General features: G+C 41.2%; 2 protein-coding genes across 8 annotated transcripts in view; both read right to left on the bottom strand.

Moving 5' to 3' along the window:
* Nucleotides 1-9,975, bottom strand: part of lbr (lamin B receptor) — a 28,358-nt gene extending 18,383 nt beyond the window's left edge. Inside the window, exons 1-3 of one of the 4 annotated variants that reach the window (XM_079526698.1) lie at nucleotides 9,811-9,975; nucleotides 2,357-2,534; nucleotides 819-1,007 (exon numbers count right to left, since the gene is read on the bottom strand). In XM_079526698.1, coding sequence (XP_079382824.1) covers nucleotides 819-1,007; nucleotides 2,357-2,530 — 363 coding nt within the window. In that variant the 5' untranslated portion in view covers nucleotides 2,531-2,534; nucleotides 9,811-9,975. Of the gene's footprint in view, nucleotides 1-791; nucleotides 1,008-2,356; nucleotides 2,535-8,107; nucleotides 8,216-8,236; nucleotides 8,311-9,810 lie in introns of those variants that run through there. The other 3 variants (XM_079526695.1, XM_079526697.1, XM_079526696.1) reach the window with 3 other exon arrangements.
* A 2,952-nt stretch (nucleotides 9,976-12,927) lies between these two features.
* enah (ENAH actin regulator) overlaps nucleotides 12,928-24,723 on the bottom strand; it is a 161,295-nt gene continuing 149,499 nt past the window's right edge. For all 4 annotated transcript variants that reach the window (XM_079525390.1, XM_079525392.1, XM_079525391.1 and 1 more), the window contains 5 exons: nucleotides 24,315-24,366; nucleotides 23,829-23,895; nucleotides 19,189-19,273; nucleotides 17,692-17,749; nucleotides 12,928-17,187 (listed from right to left, as the gene is read on the bottom strand). In XM_079525390.1, the coding sequence (XP_079381516.1) occupies nucleotides 17,150-17,187; nucleotides 17,692-17,749; nucleotides 19,189-19,273; nucleotides 23,829-23,895; nucleotides 24,315-24,366 (300 nt within the window). In that variant the 3' untranslated portion in view covers nucleotides 12,928-17,149. The remainder of the gene's footprint in view (nucleotides 17,188-17,691; nucleotides 17,750-19,188; nucleotides 19,274-23,828; nucleotides 23,896-24,314; nucleotides 24,367-24,723) is intronic.

A 24,723-nucleotide genomic window follows, 5' to 3' on the forward strand; every position in this document is an offset into this window, starting at 1 on the left:
TGGAACAACACAAAGGGGCGGGGTTCAAATCCCTGCATGGATTAAAGCAATATAGAATATTGTGACTGAAAAGTGTTTTACTACAATATGTAATAGCAATATTGTTCCTGCTGTTCTACATACTGCCAACCAGCAGGTGAAGAAATCACATGTATGTATGAATGAAGACGTTTCAAAAAGTATTTATTTAAAGACCTGTAAGCCTTGGACAAAGCCAACTCGCATGGTGACAAATCATGACAATAAACATTTCTTTGGGCCGAACAAATAATTAGAAAGAAGAAAAACAACAAAAAAAGATGTTGTACCCTGCCCTTTTTTTATTCTTTCTATTTGTTCGGCCAAAAAATTATGTTTATTGTCATGATTTGTCAGCAGCTTTGTCCGAGGCTTTAAAGGTCTTTAAATAAATAATTTCTGAAACATCTATGGGAAAAATGAATGGGAAATTCTCTTCCGGGCCACTCGTCGGGGGCGGGAGTGCGACGCTCTAGGATTTTATGGAAGATGCTTCTGAAAATATAGTTTGACCACTTCAAATATTCTAATCTTAGAATAATACAGAACAAGAAATAATATAGCAATAGTTTTGCCCTGGAAGGAGAGACCATATTAATCCCACAGGGAAATTAAATTTCAGCTTCACTCAGCTGATGACTGCTCACATGGTTATGATGAGCAGTTCGGTGTTAAGTGTGTTGCTCAGGGACACTTCGACACACAGACCGGGGCAGGGAGGCCAACCGGTGATCTTCTGATTATCACTAAGCTACGGCTATGCTGCTTCCTACCCGGGGACTGAGGCGAGTCTGCAGTACCTCCTTCAGCCTGGCTTCCCTGCGGGAGGAGGGTGTGGTCTCGGCGATGGTCACAGTGGCAACGGCAGCTGCCTTGCGGGAGGAGGAGCGCCTCGTGGTCCTGGCCGGGGAACGGGAGCGGCTGCGGCGGCGCCCTGGCGAGTGGGAACGTGACCGTGAGCGGGAAGCAGGCCGGAAGGCGCTAGAGGTCTGAGTGGAAAGAAGAATGTAAAGGATTAGGGTTGCACAATGTCTTTGGTCAAAAGATATGAATGACCTCCGTGATTGTGGTGTTTTTACTATATACTGGTTTATCACAAAAGGAAACGCAGACCCTAGTTACAGTAACTGGTCAATGATCACATGCCCAAATTAAATCCTTGCTGGCTACTCGTATTAATTTACTCCCATCATCCACCATGATTTGGCTCGTGGCAAAGTATTAATTTTCCATCATTTGGCCAGTGGTGAATGTTCATCATTACCCACCGTGATAGGTACTTTACCTCACCAGATTTGAGTTAATATCCAAATGATTAATAATTCTACATGCACGTATTTCTCCATCTATACATTCCTGGAATATCTATGTATCTGTCCTCTGCTCTGAGTTTGCCCATATATGGAGGGCCCCGAACAACAATTCCAAGTTGGTGTGTAAATAGATGACCGACCAACATAATAGACTGGCCTACAAGTACTCAAGTACTCTCACAACAAACTACACTAGTTAACATCAAACATCTTAGTGGCTTACCATACAGACATTGAATGATTTGATCAATGATCAGATCACGTTGACTAATTTGATCAAATGAATCTAGTTAACTGATGAACAGCACTGCCCCAGCCGCTTCAAGTGTTAACAAAGTTTTTCTCTCTTGAGTGTTAGTGAAATTTGATCAGTCCATTAATCTGTTACTTTCTACTGAAGAATATTGCTAAAGTCTAGCTCATAATATGTCTATCTACTCATGTTTATGGCCGGTTGGAGGTGCTATACCATATTTTTAGAATTAGCTTGATGCGTAAAGCAGTTCAAGGGACTGGTAAGATTTTGAAACCCATCGACCACGGCCACTAACATATTTACATGTCCAGCCCCAAGTGCATTTCTCCGACCATAAACAGATTACCAAGACTGATACAATAACATGTCAATTGTCAACAGTAGTAACTTGTTACACTGCATGTTTTGAGTTCTGTACACAGCTCAGTTCTGTTAACTGCTTAGGCCCTCATATAGAAATAAATTACCAAGAAAACTCCTTTGTGCAGTCACTAGACTACTTCTTGTTATGACTATGAGTTTTCATAAATGGTCACAGAAATAAAATAAAAAAAATAAAACATAATTACAAAATATTAGACAAAGTAATTAATTACGGTAAACAGTAACTTGATCCCTTCAATAGTTCATTATGTCCTTCCTCAGGGCACACCATATTTCTTAATTACACCCTAAGCACTACTAAACAACATACTATCATCTTGCGTAATTTCCCTTGGTTTCAGGCTCAAACAGTCGACTGTTTATTGCAGCTATTGTAAGGGTCTACCTTGATGTCTTGATCCATGAGCTCCAGCTCCGTGCCGTCCTTGTAGATGACAGTGTAGAGCTGACTCTTGCCGTCGAAGCCCAGAACCTTCACCTCATAGTAGAGGCTGCTCCCAGGCCAGCGGCCCATCACCATGTCCCCGCTCTGGAACCTCACGCTAGGCATGATCCTCATTGGCCTGAGGAAGAGAAGAGGGAAAGCAGACATGAAGAAAGAGAAAGAGAGAGAAGGAAACAACAGAAATGGACACAGAGAGAAGTACGGAAGACTTGGGGGCGTTGAGAAAGTGTAAAGGATGGACAATGTTAAGAGGGGAAAGGGATGCATGGTGATTGTCAATATGAGATGTGATTGGAATAGTGGGAGTGAAAGATGAAAGAGAGAGAAGGAGATGAAGGAACCTTAAGGCCAAATGCATTATTGCTAGGTTATCCATGGCATGCGGCATTCAATTAACGCACAGTAGGACAACAAAATTGATTGAACTAGACCAAAGCCACTGTATTTTCCAAAACGTATTAAGGCTACACGTTTCTCAGTCTGTCAATGTCTGCTATATTGTAGCCCAATTCACAGGGGGGAGAGGATCTTCCTGTCAATAACACATACATACCGTACAAATAACTTGAGCAAAAGGTGGCAATCACATTGATTGCCAGGTATTAATTAATTAATTATTCCGCCACCGCCAGTGTTTTTCCAATGTATTTATCTTATTTTGTCAACCCACGGGACCCGCAATGTGGCCAGGATGTAACCAAAGGCTGTCGGACGGTCATATTTTCTTAAATGTATTTGTCTAAATATGATAACGTGGAGGCGGACAGAGTACTTTAATTTAATTTCTGGTTGCATCCTTGCTGCTTGGCAGTCAAGCATTGGATTTGATGTGAGGTAACATGGAATGCTGCTGCTTGGCAGTCAATGTGTTAACTACACAATAATTTCAGTTTACAACATAGAAAAAGTATTTTTGGACACCTACTGAAATGGACAGGCGTGTAGAAGGAGCAATGAACTTCAGAAGAGCAAAAAAAGGGAGTCCTGCACACCGTCTTCACAGTAAAAGAGGATTTAATGCAGATACGTTTTGGTCGTTCGGACCTTCATCAGGCATCGATGCCTGATGAAGGTCAGAGCGACCGAAACTCCCCTTTTTTGCTCTTCTCAAATCTCTAGAACAGTAAGGGCCGATTCATACTCCTATTTTACGCCCGTTTCGGCGCTGTAGTGCCGAAATGATTTCGGCTCGTCAGAAAATGTCAGTAGCACCGAAGAGCCGACTTTAGGACGGTACCCGCCCCCCCCCCCCCCGAACCTCAAATGACGTCACATTGTAGGCTCTACAGCGCCGAACCGACTTTTATTCGGCTCTAAAATAGGAGTATGAATCGGCCCTAAAGCAGCCTGGGGCGGCGGTGGCTCAGGGGTAGAGCCTCTGGATGGTAACCGCAAGGTCGCCAGTTCGAACCCGGGCTCCCCCAGAGTTAGTGTCGAAGTGTCCTTGAGCAAGACACTGAACCCCTAATTGCTCCTGATGTGCTGGTTGGTACCTTGCACGGTTTCCGCCGCCATCGGTGTATGAATGTGTGTGTGAATGGGTGAATGTAATGCACAATCTATGTAAAGCGCCTTGGATAAAGGCGCTATATAAATGCACCATTTACCATTTGGGTACAATGAATCACAGCTTCTCTGTATGGACTATGGACAATCTATTTGGGCGAAGAGATTATGTGCATAATGCATAACTGCTGGCAGAATATCTCAATGGGCTCATTGTCACTGTGGAATTTACAAATTTATGTGAAAGCTTCTCTATTATGACATCCACCTCAAGATACTGTATTCCGAGATTCGTCAACATTATTCACACTTTGTGAAGACCACTGCTTGAACAGGCTTTAAATACTGTATATTGGGGTGGAACCCGACCCGTGGAGGTCGGTATGATGATGGGTGCGGGCAATCAATCAGGCCATTATTAGTTTATTTAATTTACATTACACACCATCTATGTTCCATACTTTTACTGGCCTGTGTACTGGATATCAGACATTCATTTAATCTATGTCTAGGTTTCTGTCAACTATTTCAAATTCACCTCAACATGCCGCTTAGTTTGAACAACGTCCATCAGCAAGCGGTTCAGATTAGTGTGTGCCACTGCGACACAATGGAGCGGTCAGTCGCGGTCAGCACTATGGAACACTAGTGACAGTGGAAGCTCAGTGTCTAGAACAGCACTGTACTACTGTAGAACTGCTGACATGCCTGTCCCTACTAGGTTTACCCAAAGCCTTCTATCTCAAAAGAGTTACGCCATTCAAGTCATCGCACAGCAGACGCAGAGGACCGGAGACTCAAATTTGTTTTTGTTTTTAGTTGTTGTGGCTGGTGAAGTTGAGCTATCTCTACTGCTACTCCCTTCGAAAATAGCTATAAATTTGACATTTCCTCATCTGAAAATGAGTCCACCTGCACAATACTATGAATAGCTGGCGAGATTTGGAATTGTGAAACCAGTGACCACACTGGTCGATTAATGTTACGTTTAATGTCTTGTGCCTTGCCGCTTTCAAAAAGCACATCCCTGTGCTTTCAAGGTAATGAATGAATGAATGAAGCCAGCAAAACCGGTGTTTCCATTGCATAGTGGTCCTGTCTACAAGAATCCCCAGCCCAGGCTCATAAAAAGACAACACAACTGCGTTATTTTGCATCCACTTATTTCTGCTACTCTGCTTCTTGTCCTGTCTGCTTTGGACAGCCTCCATCACATAGGCCTTGGCCTAGCATTTAGAGACAATACTGTCAATCTGTAATTAACCTATTATAGATTATTGCTTCAACAATACCAACGAAATAGGAAGTAACCTACAACATGGAAATTTCAAATATAAATAACTATAGAGGCAGGCTGCAGGCATTTATACACAGTCACACAGCTGAAAATCATCTGCCAGCAGCCTGTGTGGTCTAAATTCTGACAGGTAGCATTTACAGTTTGCTCAAAGTCCCTACATTACAGTTTGTTATTCACAATTCCATTTATACACTAGGAGTTCCACCATGCTGTAGGATTCAACAGGTCATAGAACTCTGAACTTAAAGAGATGGTAAATTGAATTCCACACAAGCCCCTCTTGAATCTTGCCACAATTCAGAACAAAATAAATCCCCCACACTTACAGCAATAAAAGTTCAAATAATCCCTTCAAATTGTAGAAGTGTATCCCTCCTGCAGTGTCCCTCCTGTAATGGCCCACCAAGATTAACAACACAAATAGAAGCAAGAGTGAAACATGTGTAGCTAACCCCTAATCCATTGGGCACAGCAAGTCACTACTATAATCAAGCAAAGCCAAGCATTCCAGAACTTCTCTCAGGGAAAAACCAACTCGATGTGACACACCCAAACTAAGTCGCTGCAGTACTCCTGTTAGCCTGTCCAATTCTATACGTGGGATGTATAGTTAGAACGTGTGTGACAGTAAGACCCGAGCTTAGATGAAAGGTTACGGCTGACGTTGGGTGGAGCTTTAAAAAGAAAGAAAAGGCTTTCCCCCACGGCTGCATGTGGGGAAGCCACGCTGGAATTCAGCTGTTAACATGAATGAAGTAACTCCAGTCCATAGTCAACAAACGCACTTTCACATCAAATGTTCTACATTGACAAAAATTGCATGTCTGCCTACCTTCAATAACCCAAAGTAAGAGAGATAATATTATAACAATAATGTATAATAATGGTACTCAAGTATGCTTTACATGGGGCTGGGGGGAAACAAAACACAAAAATAATCAACAAAAACAAAAACAAAACATTAAAGAGTAAAATCAATAAAAACAGTATAACACAAAGATAAGGAGTGAGCATTTATCTGGGGAAAGCAATACTGAAGAGATGGATTTTTGACAATGGTTTTGAAGAAAACACTTCAAACTTGGGAATGGATACTAGGTATAGAAGAAAGATCTAATTTCAATGAACCTTTGTACATGAAAAACAAAACCTCAATTTGACTTATTTGGTTGGGGGTCTGCATCCAAGTTTAGTTACAGATGTATTGTACAGGGTAGGTGCGTCATATCTGGAAGTTATGCAGGAGTTATGCAAAAAACTACTCTCTGGCCTTGACAGCTCATAAATCCAAACAGAAAAGTCCTATGTGATTGCATTTAACGACATTAAAACTCACTTTATGCATGTGCATACCCTCTGCAGTTGACAACTGAAGTTGCCAAGACAACAGATAACTATAACAATAAGATAACTATTCTGATATTCTCCAACAACAGATGTTACAATGAGTGCTATGATAGCACTGCTTTCAATGTTATGTTAGCATGTAACAGTGAACCTTAGACATATTCAGAATATGTACAGTCACGTGGCATTTAGGCTGCTGAAAGGTAATATTGTGTATTATAGGTGATCAGTAACGTTACATGTAACCAACGTTTTCATTCAAACAGCTGTTTTGATACTGCTTTACGACAGTCAAACATACTACTAGCAGTCTAGCACTACCCACATCCTCTGCTAAATATACATTTATGCAGTCGTTCTTGCACTGAGTGACTGGCACATGTAAATACCACGTGACTGTACATATTCTGAATATGAACAACAATGTCCCGTAAAGCAGTGCTTTATTGACAGCCCATATATGGAGCCAATCCAGAAGTATTGTAATATATTCAGGTACTTCCGGATCCTTGTGGCTCTCTAGATATATTACAACTCTATGACCGTGAACCCCCCAAAATAATAGCCGATAAGCTACAAAAAGCGTGAAAATAGAGTTGTGAGCTTGTAGATTGACTATTTTTTGCCAGTTTCTTATATTATTATTCTGATGAACTGAAAATGGAGAACACTGATGTAATCATGTAAACAAGTCATAGTGCTTTTTATGGTTTTGTCCTAGTAGCAGTTTTTGTATTGACTTGTGCTTTCGTCTGAAATGTACCCAATATTACCCAGTCTACATACTGTAAATACAAATTTCAATACATTTTCAATCAATCAATGTGTCAATTTGGCCAATGCATTTGATTACTTTTGATGGAGTAATGATCTTTTATCATTTATTTTTAATAAGTTAAATTGTCACTTCACTGTTATCTGGGGGGACCCCTAGCTGTCACCCCTCCAAAATCACGTGGGGGGCCCCTAGGGGTCCCGAACAATAGGTTGAGAACCACTAACTTGTGGCCCCGGCAAAACGATTTCACTATCATTTCCCCGGCTAGTAAGCCCGATTAGGGAACGTATGTCGACATACTACTGTACCGTAAGTAGCCTATCCAGATAACGGGGTTCACCGTCTCCTCCGTTATCTTATCTACCCGCCAGCATTTGTAGAATTTGCTAAATCTAAATATTTTTTTTTTGGGAGTTCACGCCACGGACGAAATACGTTATAAATTCGGGTGGTCGTTGACATGATGCAATTAAGTGCTTGCGAAACACCGAAAGGACAACAATAAATGCAACCATTCAATGAAAATGCACATTGTATTGGGATACAAACGCAATGTAAAGGAACTGCTCCTTTAACGAAGATGTAGCCTGCCTCGTTCACTTCAAACGACAGAGGGCAAGGAGAGGAGGGAAAACGTCATGCGTTCAAACATTATTACTGCGGCGGCGTCTAGTGAAGTGAAAACACGGCGGCGTGCAATGCATGCATGCAGATGGATGACATTACAGAATGAATACACAACTATATATAACTGCATTACCCATCAGCCCGTCCGCGTTATTACGATTGAAGTGCAAGATGGAGAACGTTACAAAAATAGTCCGCTGTAACGTTATAGCAGCTGGAGGAGAAGCTTGTTGTGAGTGAGTAATGACCACCGTCTACTTACCGGCGGGCTAACGTCTCTGACGATAAGCACTGGCTGGCGAACCGTGTTGCCACGTTCGCGTTGCGAGAGAAACAAGCAACGCGTCTATGGGTTTAGGGCAGTCCCAAAGTGGGGCCCAGGAGAGTTCCAGGGGGTCCCCAGCTGAATGATAGATTAGGAACCAAATTGACCCTTATAGGACTGTAACTCAGAGAGTGTACAAATGGACCCTAACGGGTCAATTTGGTTCCATTAGTACCCTCTGTGAGTTAAATTAACTTTGATTTTACAATATACATTGGGGTCTCAGAGATAGAAATGCCATTAAATGGGTGTCCGTATACTAATGCATGTCAAACTGGGGGTCCTTGAAATTAAACAGGTTGAGAATGTCTGTTAGAGCCGTAAAAATCCTCTCTTATGTGGGGTCCCCCGTCATATCTTTTCAAATGGTGGTCCGTTGGCCAATTAGTGTCAATGTGGGGGTCCTTGACATGAAAATGTTTGGGAACCACTGGTTTAGGGGTCCCAATTTCCCAAATGAAGCGAACCCTATGCTCGGCCTTTAAACATAATACGGTAAATATACACAACACATTGGCTATTTAATTGAATGTTGAATCTACAAGGTAGATCTGCTATTTTCTTTAAAAAAAAGACACATTTTCAACAACAACAAATCTTGGAAGAAAATTGATTGAACCGTGGAATATTTTTCCCTGGCATCAAATATTTCCTGATTGAAAATTGTGGGCTTATTAACAGATTGTAGAAGGTACATTTCAAAGAAAGTGCAGGTCAATACAAAACTGCTACGAGGATAAAACCAGACAAAGCATAAAAACGTTGTCCTCCATTTTCAATTCATCAAGACATTTAAAGACATACAAATAAATACACATTAATGCAAAATAGGAAAAAAAATCAAATACAGTGTTAGAAAAAAGGGAATAAAAATAGAGGGTATGGGGGGGACTTTTAACTTATTTACAGGGGCCAGTTTCTAATTGCAGCCGCCTGTAAGATGGGGGTTCGGCAGACAAATACATATTCATTTTGGGGGGGTCCTTGACCTGAAAATGTTTGAGAAACACCTGTATAAAAAACATTAGGAAGCTAGCCCCAAATAAGCAACTACTAACTACACAAACACAAATAAGGTCAAACAAACGCAGCCCACAACTACAGAAAGACAAGCCTCAAAGTCGCTTATAATAAGCGGACATGGCAACGCTGCTAGCCAAGCACATAGCGGCAGCAACCTGTCAAACCTCGGGCTGCTTCAAACTTCACGGAAGCAAGTTGTAAATGTTGCAAAGCTGTCGAGAACGAAATGTTTCACTGGTGCGTTTGTAAATATGGACATCGAGACGCGTCTAGACACAGTCGACAGTGTAGACGGAGTTTTAGTAGATATTCCATCCCAGGATATAGTCGGACCCCCCCTCCCCTCCCCTCCCCTCCCCGCTTACCATTGATGTCTAAAACCCGTTAGAAAGCTAACGTTAGCATCATTAGCCAAGCTCAAGTACCGCAACAAAGACATGAGACATGTAAATCATAACGCACGTAAACTCAAACGTGGGCGTGCTTACCGTAAAGGATGCTACTCCAGTGAATAAAAAATGTCCCGGTTACCACTTAAAAAAAAGAGGGGAATAAAAACGAATAAATCCTATTGTTATTATTATCTTTAAAGCGGACTTTAGTAGAGCGCGCTCAGTCCCTCCCTCTGTCCTCGCTCAATGGTAAATCTACCAGTGACTGGGATGGCGCGAAGGCACCTGATTGGCTGGCACAGCATTCATTTTAAACCGTTCCGTTGTTTGATTGGTGGACGGTGGATTTTAACTGGTTCAAGGGAGTTCGCACTACTTTGTTTTTGGTGTCACACTGTCAACCATGGATGTATGGTGTCAACTTGCCATCACTGTCACTGTATGACCCTGACTATGAGTTGACCTTATTACAGGTTAAATATGCGATTGCGAGTGATTTAGTTGAGTATCCAGAGAAACTCACAGTTACTAGGTCTAGCAAGGGAATGCCTATTTCAATTCCTATCCTAACTTGACACTAACATTTTTTTTTAAATAAATTAAGTACTGATATATAATGATTATTATAAAGGACAGGATAGGACAGGGGGGGGAGCCAAAGTATGTAGGTCTGAAGTGATTTTGTAATAATAATAAAACATTACAAAGTAACTAGCAACTAAAGTTTTCAAATAATTATAGTGGGGTAAAAAAGTACAATATTTTACTTTGAGAGTGGAGTAGAAAGTAATAATACCTCAAAAGTACAGTAGGCCTACTTGAGTTAGTACTTAGTTAGTTCCAATCACTGTATTTCGCTAATGTTCACTTTAATTAGGGCTTAAAGTCTTAAGTGATGGAGTTACATACTGAAGTTATTAACCCTGGAGAGGGGGGGAAACAAGATAAAATGGAAGCACAGGAGAACCATTTGTGTCAATCTTACCACACAATTGCCTCAGTTTTTCATCTGGGTTTCATTCAGTATGCTATTGCACATGACAGCTCTCTCAAAAATTCCATACTCATATGCCAGAATGAATACTGTATTCAATAAATCATATTCCCTGGAAGAAATGCTCCAAGTTTGCTTGTGGAGAGAATTGAGTGCTGTGTACACAGTATACAATCTTTCACACCAGCTTTACTTGTAATGTCTCACTGAAAAAGATCGAAATAAACTATTCATTCACAAGTTCTTACTGTAAGCATATAACGAAAGGACGGAAATTTAAAAATTCTAATCCTCCAATCCAACTACAGTAGAAGTGTTTTCTCAAAGCCTCAATCTGACTTCCTGCATTAAACCAACTGCTCTATGAACATTAAGGTGAACCAAAAACCTCAAATGAACTACAGATGCACACAGCAAAGCCTCTATGCCCTGCCAACAGGAAACATCAATTGTTTTTTGTATGTTGTGTAAAGCAAAAGCACACACACACACACACACACACACACACACACACACACACACACACACACACACACACACACACACACACACACACACACACACACACACACACACACACACACACACACACACACACACACACACACACACACACACACGTAACCTCTCTGCTTAGGCTACTCTCCTCTGTTTCCTCTTTTATTTCTACGTTCTCCTTTGCACCACTGCCCACCCCACAGCTTTTATACAAATATGTTACTCCATCCAGTAAGGTCATTACAAAATCAGGCATCCAAGATGCTTAGAAAGTGCTCTTAGGAAGATTGCGTCACTATTGCGTCACTAGCAAATGTGAAAGTAGTGGGGAGTTGGACTGTATGTAGATACAGGATGCACAGCAGTCTTTAACAAGAAAAAAAAAGTCTCCTCCCATTTAAGTAGGACCCGCCTCTTCCTGTTCTCCTTAGCTGAACTTCAGTGAAGTTTAAATAGAACATAAACATGAGATGCAGGGAGGAAAGCAGCCACACACACATTCACAGATCTGATCACAGCTCATTAACTGTGAATCACAGACTTGAATCACAGTTAATGAGCCTCAAGCTGACCTTGTGCAACGACAGATGTAATGCTGGGCACTCTGGGGACGAGGCAAGTGGAGGCTAAAGGCAAACTACAGTAGAGAACCCCTCGGGAACCAGATGGTGCATCTCAAGGTTTTTTTTCCCCTAATAGAGAAACTTGAATCATCAAGAGTAAGACAGAATCCACATGGCTTACTTTCAGTATTTGTGAACATAAACCTATATCTTAGAGAAAAAACACATCAGAGATAACATTAGCCAAACCCTAGGGGGAGGAAGCCAACTTTGATCAGTTGTTAATATTACTTTACTACACTAAAGTTTTGTTTCATTGATGCATTGATTCAATCGTACTATAGACGAATAACAGTCTAAGTCCAAAATGTATTCTGACCCCTCCACGAAAAGGCCTAGTTGTCCTGACCCCTTATCCATCATTTATATATTATGGATAATTAGTGTGGACTTAAACTGTTATTCATCTATAGTACTCAGTAAGCTCGCAAGCTTCTTTATTGTCTCCAGACTCTCCACCAGGCCGAAGGCATGGGGACTCGGGAGAGAGTATGTTTTGCACTCTGTCCGTCTGTCCGTCCGTCCGTGTGTGTGTGTGTGTGCATCCGTCCGTACAGCTAATCTCTGGTACCATTGGCCCGGTCGATGCCAAACTGTGCACACACTCCCTGGATGCCAAAACCTCTGCCCCAAATTTTCCACAATGGCCTGTTATAGCGCCACCATGAGGCCGATTTTAGCAAAACAAATTTCTTTCTATTACTCGTACAGATTTTATCCATACATCACACAAATCGCTATGTACGCTCTCTACAGTCATGTGATCAATACGGACCTGTCCGCTAGTGGAGCACAGCCTGTATGCGGCTCAATCTCAAGACGGGTAACGGTTAAAACTATTGCAATATAATTGGCTGATGAGGGTGTATATCACTCCAGAGAAATTAAATAAATTTAGTGTAGATATTCCAGATACTTGTATCAGATGTGGTAAAGACAAAGGTACACTTTTCCATTGTCTGTGGGCATGCCCAAGAGTGAAAGAATTCTGGGAAGAAGTAAGGAGGGAGATTCAGAAGATACTGTTGATAAATATTGAGCTTGACCGGGAAAAAAAAACTGGTTTGAACATGTTAAGAAAAGAAAGATCACTTCTGATAATGTATTGCAATTTTTATTTAATTTGCTCAAACAAAACAATATGTTAGCAAGTAAGAAAAGTCTAATTAACATGAGAACAGTATGGTACAATGCAAATGATAAGAGGAGTAAGAACTCTGGAAACCCACAGATGAAAACCATAGGGCTATTCAGATGAATTCATCCCTGACATCTTCACATAAATCCACAGATTTGTTCAGTTTACTTCCAAAGATTGTTATATTTCTGGGGTTGTACTGACAAAGATAAAAGTTTCTATCAGCAATAGGACAGCCATCTAAGCGGATTCCACTGCAGAGGACATATAACATATTAATTTCCAGATTTCCAAATGCGTCAAGAATCCTAAACCACGGAACAGTCTCTGTAACAAATAAATGGCAAGAGGGGAAAAAACCCAAAACAAAAGCATTGTGTCCAGGCTCAATTGGACTTTCACACAAGGCAGGTTCCATAAATATAATCATTTGTGAAGAACACCTTTCTTTAGAAGCCAAATCCTGCGACTGTAGGGGCTGATTGTACATCAAGCTGTACTGTATATAAACTAATACAAACTCATCATTGTACACTACGGACACCAAAACTTCTGTTGAAACCAGAAATGTAGGCCTACTTGACACCACAATGATATTGTTAAGGAACCATGCCACGTCAATTAATGCCTGAGTCATTAATTTTGACAATGTATAAATCAGGCTTAACTCTCCCTTTCAATTAACTTGACTGGGATGAAGATAAAAGATAAAATAAACAAACAAAACAACCATGTGTGACAATGATCATGACAGTCAATAGATATTATTAATCTTAATTCTCATTTACATGTTTTAACCAACTTCAGTACAAGGCACAAACCATGTAGATTCACAACGGAAGAAACCACACTGATGTACTCCTCTTGATCAAAACATTTTCATTTGCCAATAGAGACAGACAGCATTCTTACTTCGTTCTCTTAACAACATGGACAAAAAGAAAAGGAAAAAGAAAGGCGACTTAGTTGAGTGATTATATTTAGTAAGAGGATACTGCCGAGCTGATTCCTTTGGTGCGATAGCCACACTATTGGCCTCAGAGGCTATTATGCAACTATTATTTGAGGATCCTAAGATTTCTCATTTCTGTATGGGTTTTGTTTGTCTTAAAGTGCAATCAATGCTGTGTAAACAGGTATCACTATAGAGCGGCGCTCATGCCTTTCAGTTCGAGGCATCATTCAGAACTGACCTTTTAAACAGAATTGAGTGAACCGGGCCTGAACATGGTAGACTGGTCCAACTCACATCCTTCTGTTCAAACTTGAACTGAGAGGGATGTTATACAGACTAGCATTCTTAAGCAACATTTTATTTTATATTAACGTGACCCTAACCTGAGCAAGAAGACGAGAAATTCAGCTGGTTGGGTGTTTGGACATGAATAGGAAACCTCTACAAATCATAACTGGAGAGTGCTACGAGTAGAATGCCAATGAAAATGTGACTTCTGATCGGATCCTCTGTAATCAAGGCATGACAGATACAGTAAGGTGTTGAACTAACATAAAGATCATCCCTGACATTGTCTACTATCCCAATGGTAACTAATGCTAACGTGTCTACAAAAAAAAGCCACAAACTGACAAAGCTCTTGTTAGGCTACCCGGTGAATTCTATCCTCACTCACTTTCTTCTAAAACCCTCACATGGCCATTTTTGTTTTATATCTGTGTGCTTAAATACCTGAATCGGGGGTGCTTAATCCTTTTTTTGGCATTCAGTCAATGGATATAAAGTAAGATGGGCCAAAAATGCACTAATACACATGATTGAAAAGTACTGTAATTATCTCCTAAGCAGACGGGATGCTTGTTAGAATGCATTGTAACAAACAAGCCATCAAAAGAACAAAACACCTTGGATATCAAGTCACAATGCTTCATCATAGAACAAATAGAAATCATATTACCTCCTCCTGGAACCCTTAGGGTTACAACACATTTTTGGGGAGGGCCTAGTGTGTTTTGTCCAAGGACAGTGGCCATCACATACAAAGTTATTGGACTCCATCGAGGAGCCGTCTCTCCCAAAGAACCCTACTGGACATTACCAGGTTATTAAATCATACATCGACCATATGTGTTATGCTTCAGACGTCGTCTTGACATTTGACATTGGTGCAATAGTTACAGTTTCTGTAATATCGGTCTCTCACCTTCTAACCGTATCCTCTCAAGTTGATTGTACTTCAAGCTTTGAATGAAGAATAACAAAACAAAAAACTAAACGCAGCAAGAAACCAAATGTGGACATGAAAGCACTTTTTTGTCCTATAAAGTGATATTTCCCAAACTTGTGAAAGTATAGGATTAGGTCATGTTAAGGAGTTGAATGGCATCAGGAAAAGAAGGCATAGAATAAAAGATTAAACAAAGCACATCATTAATAAGCACTGGTGAAAGAGAAATGGCACAGTCACTTCCACATGAACCCCCACCCCTCACTTGGGTTATCCCTTGTGATCCCTTTCAACAGCTTTACAAATTAAATGCAATAAAATAAAATAAAGAACTAAAGAAAACAAATTCAAATACATTTAATCTGCAATGTGGATAAAGATACAGTATCTTTAATTCCATAGAAAACAAAACAAAATAGAGTACCGTGGATTGGAAGTGGTGTAAACAATGCAGTTATATCTTGTAGCGTGGTTGTGAGGAAAAAAAGGAAAGGGACCGTTTGGTGTTCAGCTTTTTTGTTTCATGGAAAATTTACGGCGAAGCTGAGAAGGTGAAAATGTAGCTCTTCATACAGTAAGAAGGGCCCTCATAAGGCTCAAAAGAATAAAGACAATGATAACTTTGGATGGGCCGGGGGATGGATGCTCAAAATAGATGCTACACTTATTGCTTGTAATAAACCTTGTGACAGTTGGTTAAATGTCGTGGCAGCCTTTGCAATCCTCATCATACAGAAACCAACCTAACATGCAAGAAACATATCAAGATATGACTGACATGACTGAGATAAGGGGTAGAAAAACATTGTTTCAAATCAACGCAATACAGTAATAAAAGTCAAAAAGCCTACATATCTGTCAAATAACATGACAGCGGTTTGCAATTGAGCACTTTTTTGTGAACAGAGGAGGTTAGGTAGAGCTACAAAATGACCGCCTTCTTCATGGCAGGTATCCTTGTCTGCATTTCATCAGCCTGCCTCTCACCATTATAAAATTAGAAAGGAGAGGTCGAACTAACAATTGCTCATTTCCTAAGGGGAAAGAGGGAAAGAAATTGTTACAACTATGATTTCAAAGACGGAGAGACAAGGGATCATCATGTTTTAAAGAATGTATTATTGAGCTACTTGATATGGCCACAGTTCTACACTGAAACAGACATGAATGATTGATAGATGTTTTTCTAAATAGCGTTTTCTTTTTCTCTCTTTTTTTACATATTCAGGTTAAAATAGTTTTTTTTAGGAAGACTCTTTACAGTGTCCTGCAGTGGTGGACCTAACCAGCAGAGGCTGTCAAGCCTCTATATACCCATACACTCACATGCAAGCACGCACACACACCTGCACGCACGCGCACACACACACCTGCACGCACACATGCACACACGCACACACACACACACAGGCTACCCCTATGTCATTATGGGGGGGGGGAAAGAGTTATTTTCCTGTCTCCAAAATGCCACTCATAAAACAACCCCTCTGGTAGGAAATCACAAGTGCGTGCTCAGAGTTCAGATTCCTCGCACAAAGTTTCTCGGTTCTCTTGCGTGTCAAGGATTAATACAGTATCGTCATAAGAGTTCAATATTGTTATTTGTTTATGTGTGTTTGTATGCTTGTTATTATAGCTCAAAGAGAAAGAAACCACCTTTGCATAAAAGACATTCGCTTCTCTTTCAGACCGTGCAATGTCCTCCAGGAACGCGATGCCCTCGGTGTAGGGGTGCAGCAGAAACTGGAAAACGTCACAAAATGGATTCCGTGAAGCACAGCTCTACGAGCTGCAAGCTTCCCATTCTCACCCTTTCCCTCTCCACCAATGCTGCTCCGCTCAAAATGACGTCCTGTCTCAGTATTAATATTGATCGCTGTCGTCATCCTCGTCATCTCCACCCCCTGGTTGTTTGTTTTGTTTTTGCTTTGTATCGTCAAGTGTAAAGTTGACTCCCGGGTTGGGCTGTATGGTTGTAGGGGAAGTTGGATCCATCCATCTATGCTGTGCTGGACTTGCCCAGCTCCTCTCTGATTGCTGAGAAGAGGACGAGACACACATCACAGTTACTATGTGCACTCAAAAAGACATGGAGACAATGCATATCATTTTGTACAATTTCATGGGGTTTTTTGTTAATTAAAAATATCGAAAGTGTCAGTTTAAAATGTATGGTGTTCCAGTTACAAACCTTCTTTTTCCCAGGGGGCCTCTCTAGCTGAATGGGTGTTTGGTGAGTACATTAATGAGTGTTTGGTGAGTACATTATATTATATTCACTATTCAGTTTAAAGAACAATTTCTGAAAGGGATTTTACTACTGCTTCTGGGAGAGGTTGATATAACCATCAAAGGGATTTCCTGTCTGTGACACCAGGAAGAGTGACTCATATGACTCAATTGCACGTGCGTGTGTGCGTGTGCGTGTGCATGTTCGTGTGTGTGTGTGTGTGTGTGTGTGTGTGTGTGTGTGTGTGTGTGTGTGTGTGTGTGTGTGCGTGCGCGTGCGCGTGCGTGTGTGAAGTGCAGATCAGTAGTTACCATCAATGAGCTCTTCTTTTAGCTTTGAGAGTTCCTTCCTCATTTCATCCAAAATGTCCTGAAAGACAAGACATTATTCATATCATTTTTTTATTTAAATTAGTTTCACCTAGGCTGCTATAATAGGGTAACTCGGATTAGACGAACCAGAAGAGCTCTATTTTCCACTCTCAAATATTAGCACTTGCTGATACGTAACAGGGTTTTCTTGGCTCAGGTCTGTTGAACCTTCATTGACTTGGCTAATCCCTGTGCTAAAGGTAAGCCTGCCTATGACCTTTAAGAGTGGTGGACAGAGAAAGACAGACAAACAGATGGGATGTGTATAACAGTGTTTCCCAAACAGGGTCACAAATGAACCCATTTTGGAACACAGACCCGTTTTTACGGGTTGCGAGTAAACATCCTTTCTCCTATTTTTTTTATTTTATATTTATTAATAGATACACTTATTTCTATTTTTCAATAGATTTTCAGAAATGTTCAGAAATAAATAAATAAATGTCTAGGGAGTTCAAAAACAGAAAAATTAGCAGTTAAAAATGTGAGTCTGTAGATCGGCTATTTCCTCTCGTTTTGAAATACCCCTCTCCAACTACAGTGCTAAACTGTTGCATTGTCAGATAGGAGGGCTCTGAGAGTCTCTCTACTTATCTAGCAGTCTCATTCATGCCCCTCAGAGGGAGGAGCTGCTTCAGAGCAGGACAGCCATTGGGCACACCCTCGCTCCGGTAACACACCCTCGCTCCGGTAACACACCCTCGCTCCGGTAACACACCCTCGCTCCGGTAACTTGAAATTAATGTGTCCCTCAATATCCTTGAGCTGTACGCATGCTCACTGAAAGCAGTGCGGCTTTCCTTTGAGTGCTTTAATGATGACATAATAAAAACAAAGCATTTCAAGCGGGTTTCTGATTGCGGCAATTGGTAAATAAATGGTAAATGGTGCATTTATATAGCGCCTTTATCCAAGGCGCTTTACATAGATTGTGCATTACATTCACCCATTCACACACACATTCATACACCGATGGCGGTGGAAACCATGCAAGGCACCAACCAGCACATCAGGAGCAATTTGGGGTTCAGTGTCTTGCTCAAGGACACTTCGACACTGACTCTGGGGGAGCCCGGGTTCGAACTGGCAACCTTACCCCTGAGCCACCGCCGGCAACATGTAGAGAGGTAATTGTCCAAACTATAATAAAGATGCCGGCACATCTAAGTGTCCAATCTAGTGTGCTGTCTGCTTCATTGCCAACACTCTATTGACATTGCCAACCAGTCCTACCCGATAATTTTCACAGTGCTAGTTATATTGTATTTACATACATTTTATTCACTAACCTAAAATAGCACATCTACAATCCCACAACACCTCGTATTGTGAGCGTGTAGCTTGTTGCATATAAGATTTAAATAAAAGTTACTGCATATGGCAGTCCCTGTGATAGAAACACAAGTAGTTTGACAGAGACACATCGGGTACACTCACCTGTTTCAATCTGTCGTAGTCAACTGCTTCTGTTGGCACACCGTTGGCACTTAGGGATCCGGTGGGTGTGGAAGAGGATTTAGGTCTGAAGGAGAGACACACAAAACAGATGAACTCTGCTGAGAGAGAAAGAGTATAACTATAGGAATAGTGAGCAATTATAGTGGACATTATCTTGACTTTATTTATCACATGAATGCATTTTCATTAGCAAGGTCCATAAGTAAGTCATAAGTAATACAGTAGCAATGCAAAAACATTGAAAATGTTGGCACGTTTGGACAAAGTGTGCAAAAACTCCTGGTGAGTAAGATATTGATGTGTTAATGCAGCTATAATGTGTCAGCTTCCTTATTTTGTCAGCACATCATTCAATTAAAAAGCAATATCATCAGCATTCTCTGCAGTAGATGATCAACCTAACAATCAATCATGAGTGGTCAAAAAGACCATGTTGTCATGTTATGGATGCAAAATGCTGAATTCAATGATTGATTCAAGATCTGTTCTGAAGTTGAACTAATGCAACAAAAATAGTGTACACACAACAAGACTGCCACATTTGCAGTTCATAAAACAGATTCTGGTTAGAGAGCATGCGCACACGACTGTGGGAATCAAATGTGCACACTAAATGCAACCACATGCATACACAAGCACGTGCACAGTTGGCAGCTACAGTATGAGCTGATGTACTGTAGGTTGCCAAGGAGCAAATCAACAGCATAAAGACAGAGTCAGGGGTCCCAAATCCTGCTGACAATTATTCTTCCAGTGCACTAAATCTATATTTCTCTCCTTTATCCAAACGGCACAAAACGTGATCCTACATGACAACGAATATCCATCTGATATGAAAATGAAGTCCCCAAACAAAGTGACACTCTCTAGACACAAGTTAATGGCATCGTCCCTTGTTTGAAAAAGACTACAAAGTTAAGGCTAATTCAGCACAGTGAGTTCATATGGTCTGTAGTCTTGATTGTGACTTGACCAGATATTAAAGCCTCTTTTAATGAGAAAATCAAGTACGGCCATCTGTTCCCACTTTTTCCTTTCTCTCACTAGTGCGCACGCACGCACGCGCGCGCACACGCACACACACGCACACGCACACGCACACACGCACACACACACACACACACACACACACACACACACACACACACACACACACACACACACACACACACACACACACACACACACACACACACACACACACACACACTAGGGGCCTTATCTGTGAGGGCCTGATGGGTCTGTGTTGGCACGGAAATGATAATACCGAGCCAGGACTGTACTGGGCGGGGCCTTCTCGTGTGTGTGTGTGTGTGTGTGTGTGTGTGTGTGTGTGTGTGTGTGTGTGTGTGTGTGTGTGTGTGTGTGTGTATGTGTGTGTGTGTGTGTGTATGTGTGTGTGTGTGTGTGTGTGTGTGCTGCGGCTGGGTCAGCCAATGTGACGCAAATGGAAGGAATTCCCTGTTTTCAAACACTAGACTTGACTAGAATGCCTTGGGAGGGGCTGTAGAGAAAGAAAAATGTGTATCTATATTCTATAATAGAAATCCTGTTAAAAAAAATCCATATCTATGGTATATTGTCCCAAATGGAGCATACATTTCTAGGCATGTAAAATGGACAGCCTTGGGCAGCCATTCTGGTGCCTGAGGACCAGCTCTAACGTACCAGGAGGAGTATGTCTTAAAGGGCCACTTCACCCCTTTTGCAACCAGATCTTATTTTGATGATGTTTGGGAGACAAGAAACACTTTTCTGGTGGGTTTTATGCGGGTGATTTGTGTTTTTAGATATTTAAGTATTTCATAGTCGTCACTGTTCTCACTGCTGGATTACTACAATGACCATAATGCTTTGCTGCACTCACCCCCACCTTGTGGAGAGGGAGAGGGGCAGAGGGCTGTCTTACTGAGACAACATGTAGTCCAGGAAGGAAGTGAGACCAGTGTCCATGACATCACTGGCACTTTGAAATACTAAAATATCTAAAATCACGTATTACATACATAAAACCCCCCAGGAAAGTGTTTCTTGTCTCCGAAACATCATTAAAACCAGTAATACGCCCTAAAGGGCGAAGGTTGCGTGCACGCATCCCCCTGGGTGACGGCAGACTGCTGGGCGAGCGCTGGTGCTTTGGCATGGGGGTCAGATCAACATATGGAATGAATTATGTACTGGTCATATATGGAGCATGTCTTGAGTGTACAGGGTTTGATGAGGTCAGATCAACATATGGAATATCAGAACAGGTCAGCTCCATATCTGGAGATCTAAGGATGGCAGCGGGGGCAGTGTCTTGAGTGTACAGGGTTTGATGAGGGCTGGCCATATATGGAGCGTGTCTTGTGTGTAAAGGGTTTGATGAGGTCAGATCAACATATGGAATGTCAGAACAGGTCAGCTCCATATCTGGAAATCTAAGGGTGGCAGCGGGGGCAGTGACTTGAGTGTACAGGTGTGCCCGGGCCTTAATCGGGTTTGATAATGTCAGAATAACATATGGAGCGTGTGATGTCACGAGGAGTGATGGACTGACAACCATTTATGGAGATCTAAGGGCCTCCATGATGTCACGTGGTGTCAACGACTCACGAGGCGTGACCTATATGGAGTCGTGATGTTACGAGGCGTGACCATACTGTATATGGAGGCATGATATGATATGGCCATATATTGACATTCCCAGATATGGGGAAGGGCCCCTGGCGACTACATATATGCCCATATATGGAGATGTCAGGTGATGTCACGTGATGTCACGAGGCATGACCATATATGGGGGCGTGACTGACGAACCAACGGACAGGAAACGCACGTTTTCATAGTAAATATAAGATCTAAGGAAGTGAAGTGGCCCTTTAAGTCCATAACATGCATGTTGTTTTTAACATGTATGTTGTTTTTGATGTGGGAGAAAAGTGGTGCATGAACACGGGGGAAACATGCAAACTCCACACAGACTTAAATGACTTTCAGTAGGGAAAAGAACACGCACGAGGACAAGACAGAGTCATTGCATACGTTTCATTCAAAAGTCCCCCAAACGCCATCAAGACACTTCTAGCACTGCAAACTCAGATACAAAAAGGAGCCGTTTTTTGTTTGTTTGGTTGTTTGTTTGTTTCTCATAAGTAGGGTATTTATCAAAAATGTCCGGGCCCTTCTCACTACCTGTTGCAGGAATCTGCCCCAATGGGATTTCTCCACGGAGACTCTCGTCTGTGTGAGCAGCAGAGATATACTGGATTCACGTTGGATACTTTGATTAAAATAAATAAAAAAATAAAAAAATCGAACTTGGCATTTCTGCCTTAACCCATTCCAAGCCAAGGAACGACAGGTTACGTTTTAAGCACTGTGCCAGGGGGTTATTTTATTTTTTATTTTTTTACAATAGAAACGCTGGCCACTGGTCTGTGTTTCTATTGTAGTGTACTGGCATGGATTGTGTTAAACAATAGGCTGTGACGAATCCCAACCAGACCTAGATCATTATAACTAAGCTTCCCTTCTGTGGGGTTCTGGGGCTAATGCCTTTTGATAAAGACAGGTTTGGGAGTTAGTGTTCCTATGCTGGGGTTGAACGTTGGAAAATGACAGATCTACAAGCTCACAACGGGTCACGTAGGTACACATTGTGAGCTTGTAGACATGCTGTTTTCGGCAGAGGCATTTGGTGTAGACTCCACATCAAGTTTCTTAGCCATTTCCCCCCCTCTTTTTCCCCATTCCACTTCCGTTTTGCTTTTTCGTAATTCCAAAGCTCCCTCAGATCAACTTTTAAACTATTTTCCACAATGGTCTAATATATGTTTTTTTGGTGGGTAGATCTTGTTTAGCTGGACATTTTGGAAGTAGCTCTCAAGTAAAAAAAAAAAGTGTGGGCACCCCTGATACCATAAGATCTTGACGCTGATCTAGTGCAAAATGTTGATTTTCCATTTGGACTTTGTAATATTATGAAGAAGAGTTAGACTTTTGTGACCATTCATTACATTGCAGTTCAGCTCCCCTAAAAAACAATGCACTCTTATTTTATAGAAATGGACAACCCATGTTGAGACAAGCCCCAGGTGAAGAAAGAAAATATCAAGGTACGCCATTCCCAGACAACTTGCTGATGATGAATAAAAGGGGTCAGCCCTTGTGAGAAGCAGACATGTAGCTAAGCTTTAATCATGTTAGCCAGCACTGAACGGCCCCTAAAGTAGCAGTGCAACATGCTAAAGCTATAGCCAGTGGCAATGCTTCAGCACACTGTGGTGGAAAACTGGCTAGGCAATGAACACAATATCTTTGCTGTTGGGTGGAAACCTCATAAGTCCAAAACTGTAACTTTTCAGGATTCTTATCAAATAATATAATAAGATTGGCTATTTTTATAACTTTTGTGTGCCACTGTAATATGACAAAGTATGGTATTAATTTAAAGAAACACACCAAGTTAAAATACGGAGATAAGAGGTTGCTGCCCGACAGCAACAATATGAGAATGGATTTCAAATAATAAAATAATACGATTAAAAGTGACTTAATTTGAGGTGACAAAGGAAAGCCTATTGTGTTCAAGAGTCATTATGTTGATTGGTCAGAGGAGAAGCAGAGAGCGACTGTACCTTCCGATAACAGGGGATTTGCTGCCATTCATCGTGTTAGTCCTTTCCCATGGCTTTCTGGGCATGTCTGAAGAGAACATAAAATAATATACATGTATCAGAAAAAGTGTAGCTGCTCAATTTGTCAGCATAATGATAAAGCAGCAACAGGAGTCATACACTCATTTTAACCCATTTTGGGCGGGAACCCATTTTGGTGTTATGTTCGAGCATGTAGGTCTGCTATTTTTGAAAAATCGAAGAACGACTGACATAGAAACATAGCTTTTTCAGAAAACTGTCAGGATGTAGAAGACATTTTTAGAATCTGATCTCAGGTCAAATGGGTTAACATATAGAAATGTCTTGCAAACGCATATAAACATAATGTGAAATGTGATTTAAGCAATGCTAAATTCTAGTGGTAAAAAATGATTTGAAAAGAGAATTGTGCTGATGTACGTTATCCTTCCCTCTCTGTGTTAAAATTCAAACTGTCTCACTCACCTGGTGTGCTACAGGCTGACACTTTAGGAGTTGTGTTTACATCGCCATCCTCCTATTGGACAGAAACAGATGTGGTTCATATTATAGGTCCGAGTTCAGAGGCACGTTGAACCATTGTACCACAAATCAGACGAAATACTGAAAAGAGTGGCTTTAAAGAAGCAAAATAGTAGTAGTAAAGCTGCCAAATAATTGTAGTGTAGTAAAAAAAAGCACAATGTTTGTGTTGTGGTGCAGTAGAAGTGTAGTAAAGTAAAAGTATATAAAAAATACAGAGTAGAAATCTTCAACAAGGTGCTCTTTGGTACAGAATTGATGCAAAAATAGAGAGTGACCGATGAAGTCACCCTGATGAAGGCAGTTGTGCTGTAACACGTAGGTGCATTTTTTCAAATGCTTTTCTACAAGA

Source organism: Electrona antarctica, assembly GCF_951216825.1.
Source record: "Electrona antarctica genome assembly, chromosome: 17".
NCBI lineage: Eukaryota > Metazoa > Chordata > Actinopteri > Myctophiformes > Myctophidae > Electrona > Electrona antarctica.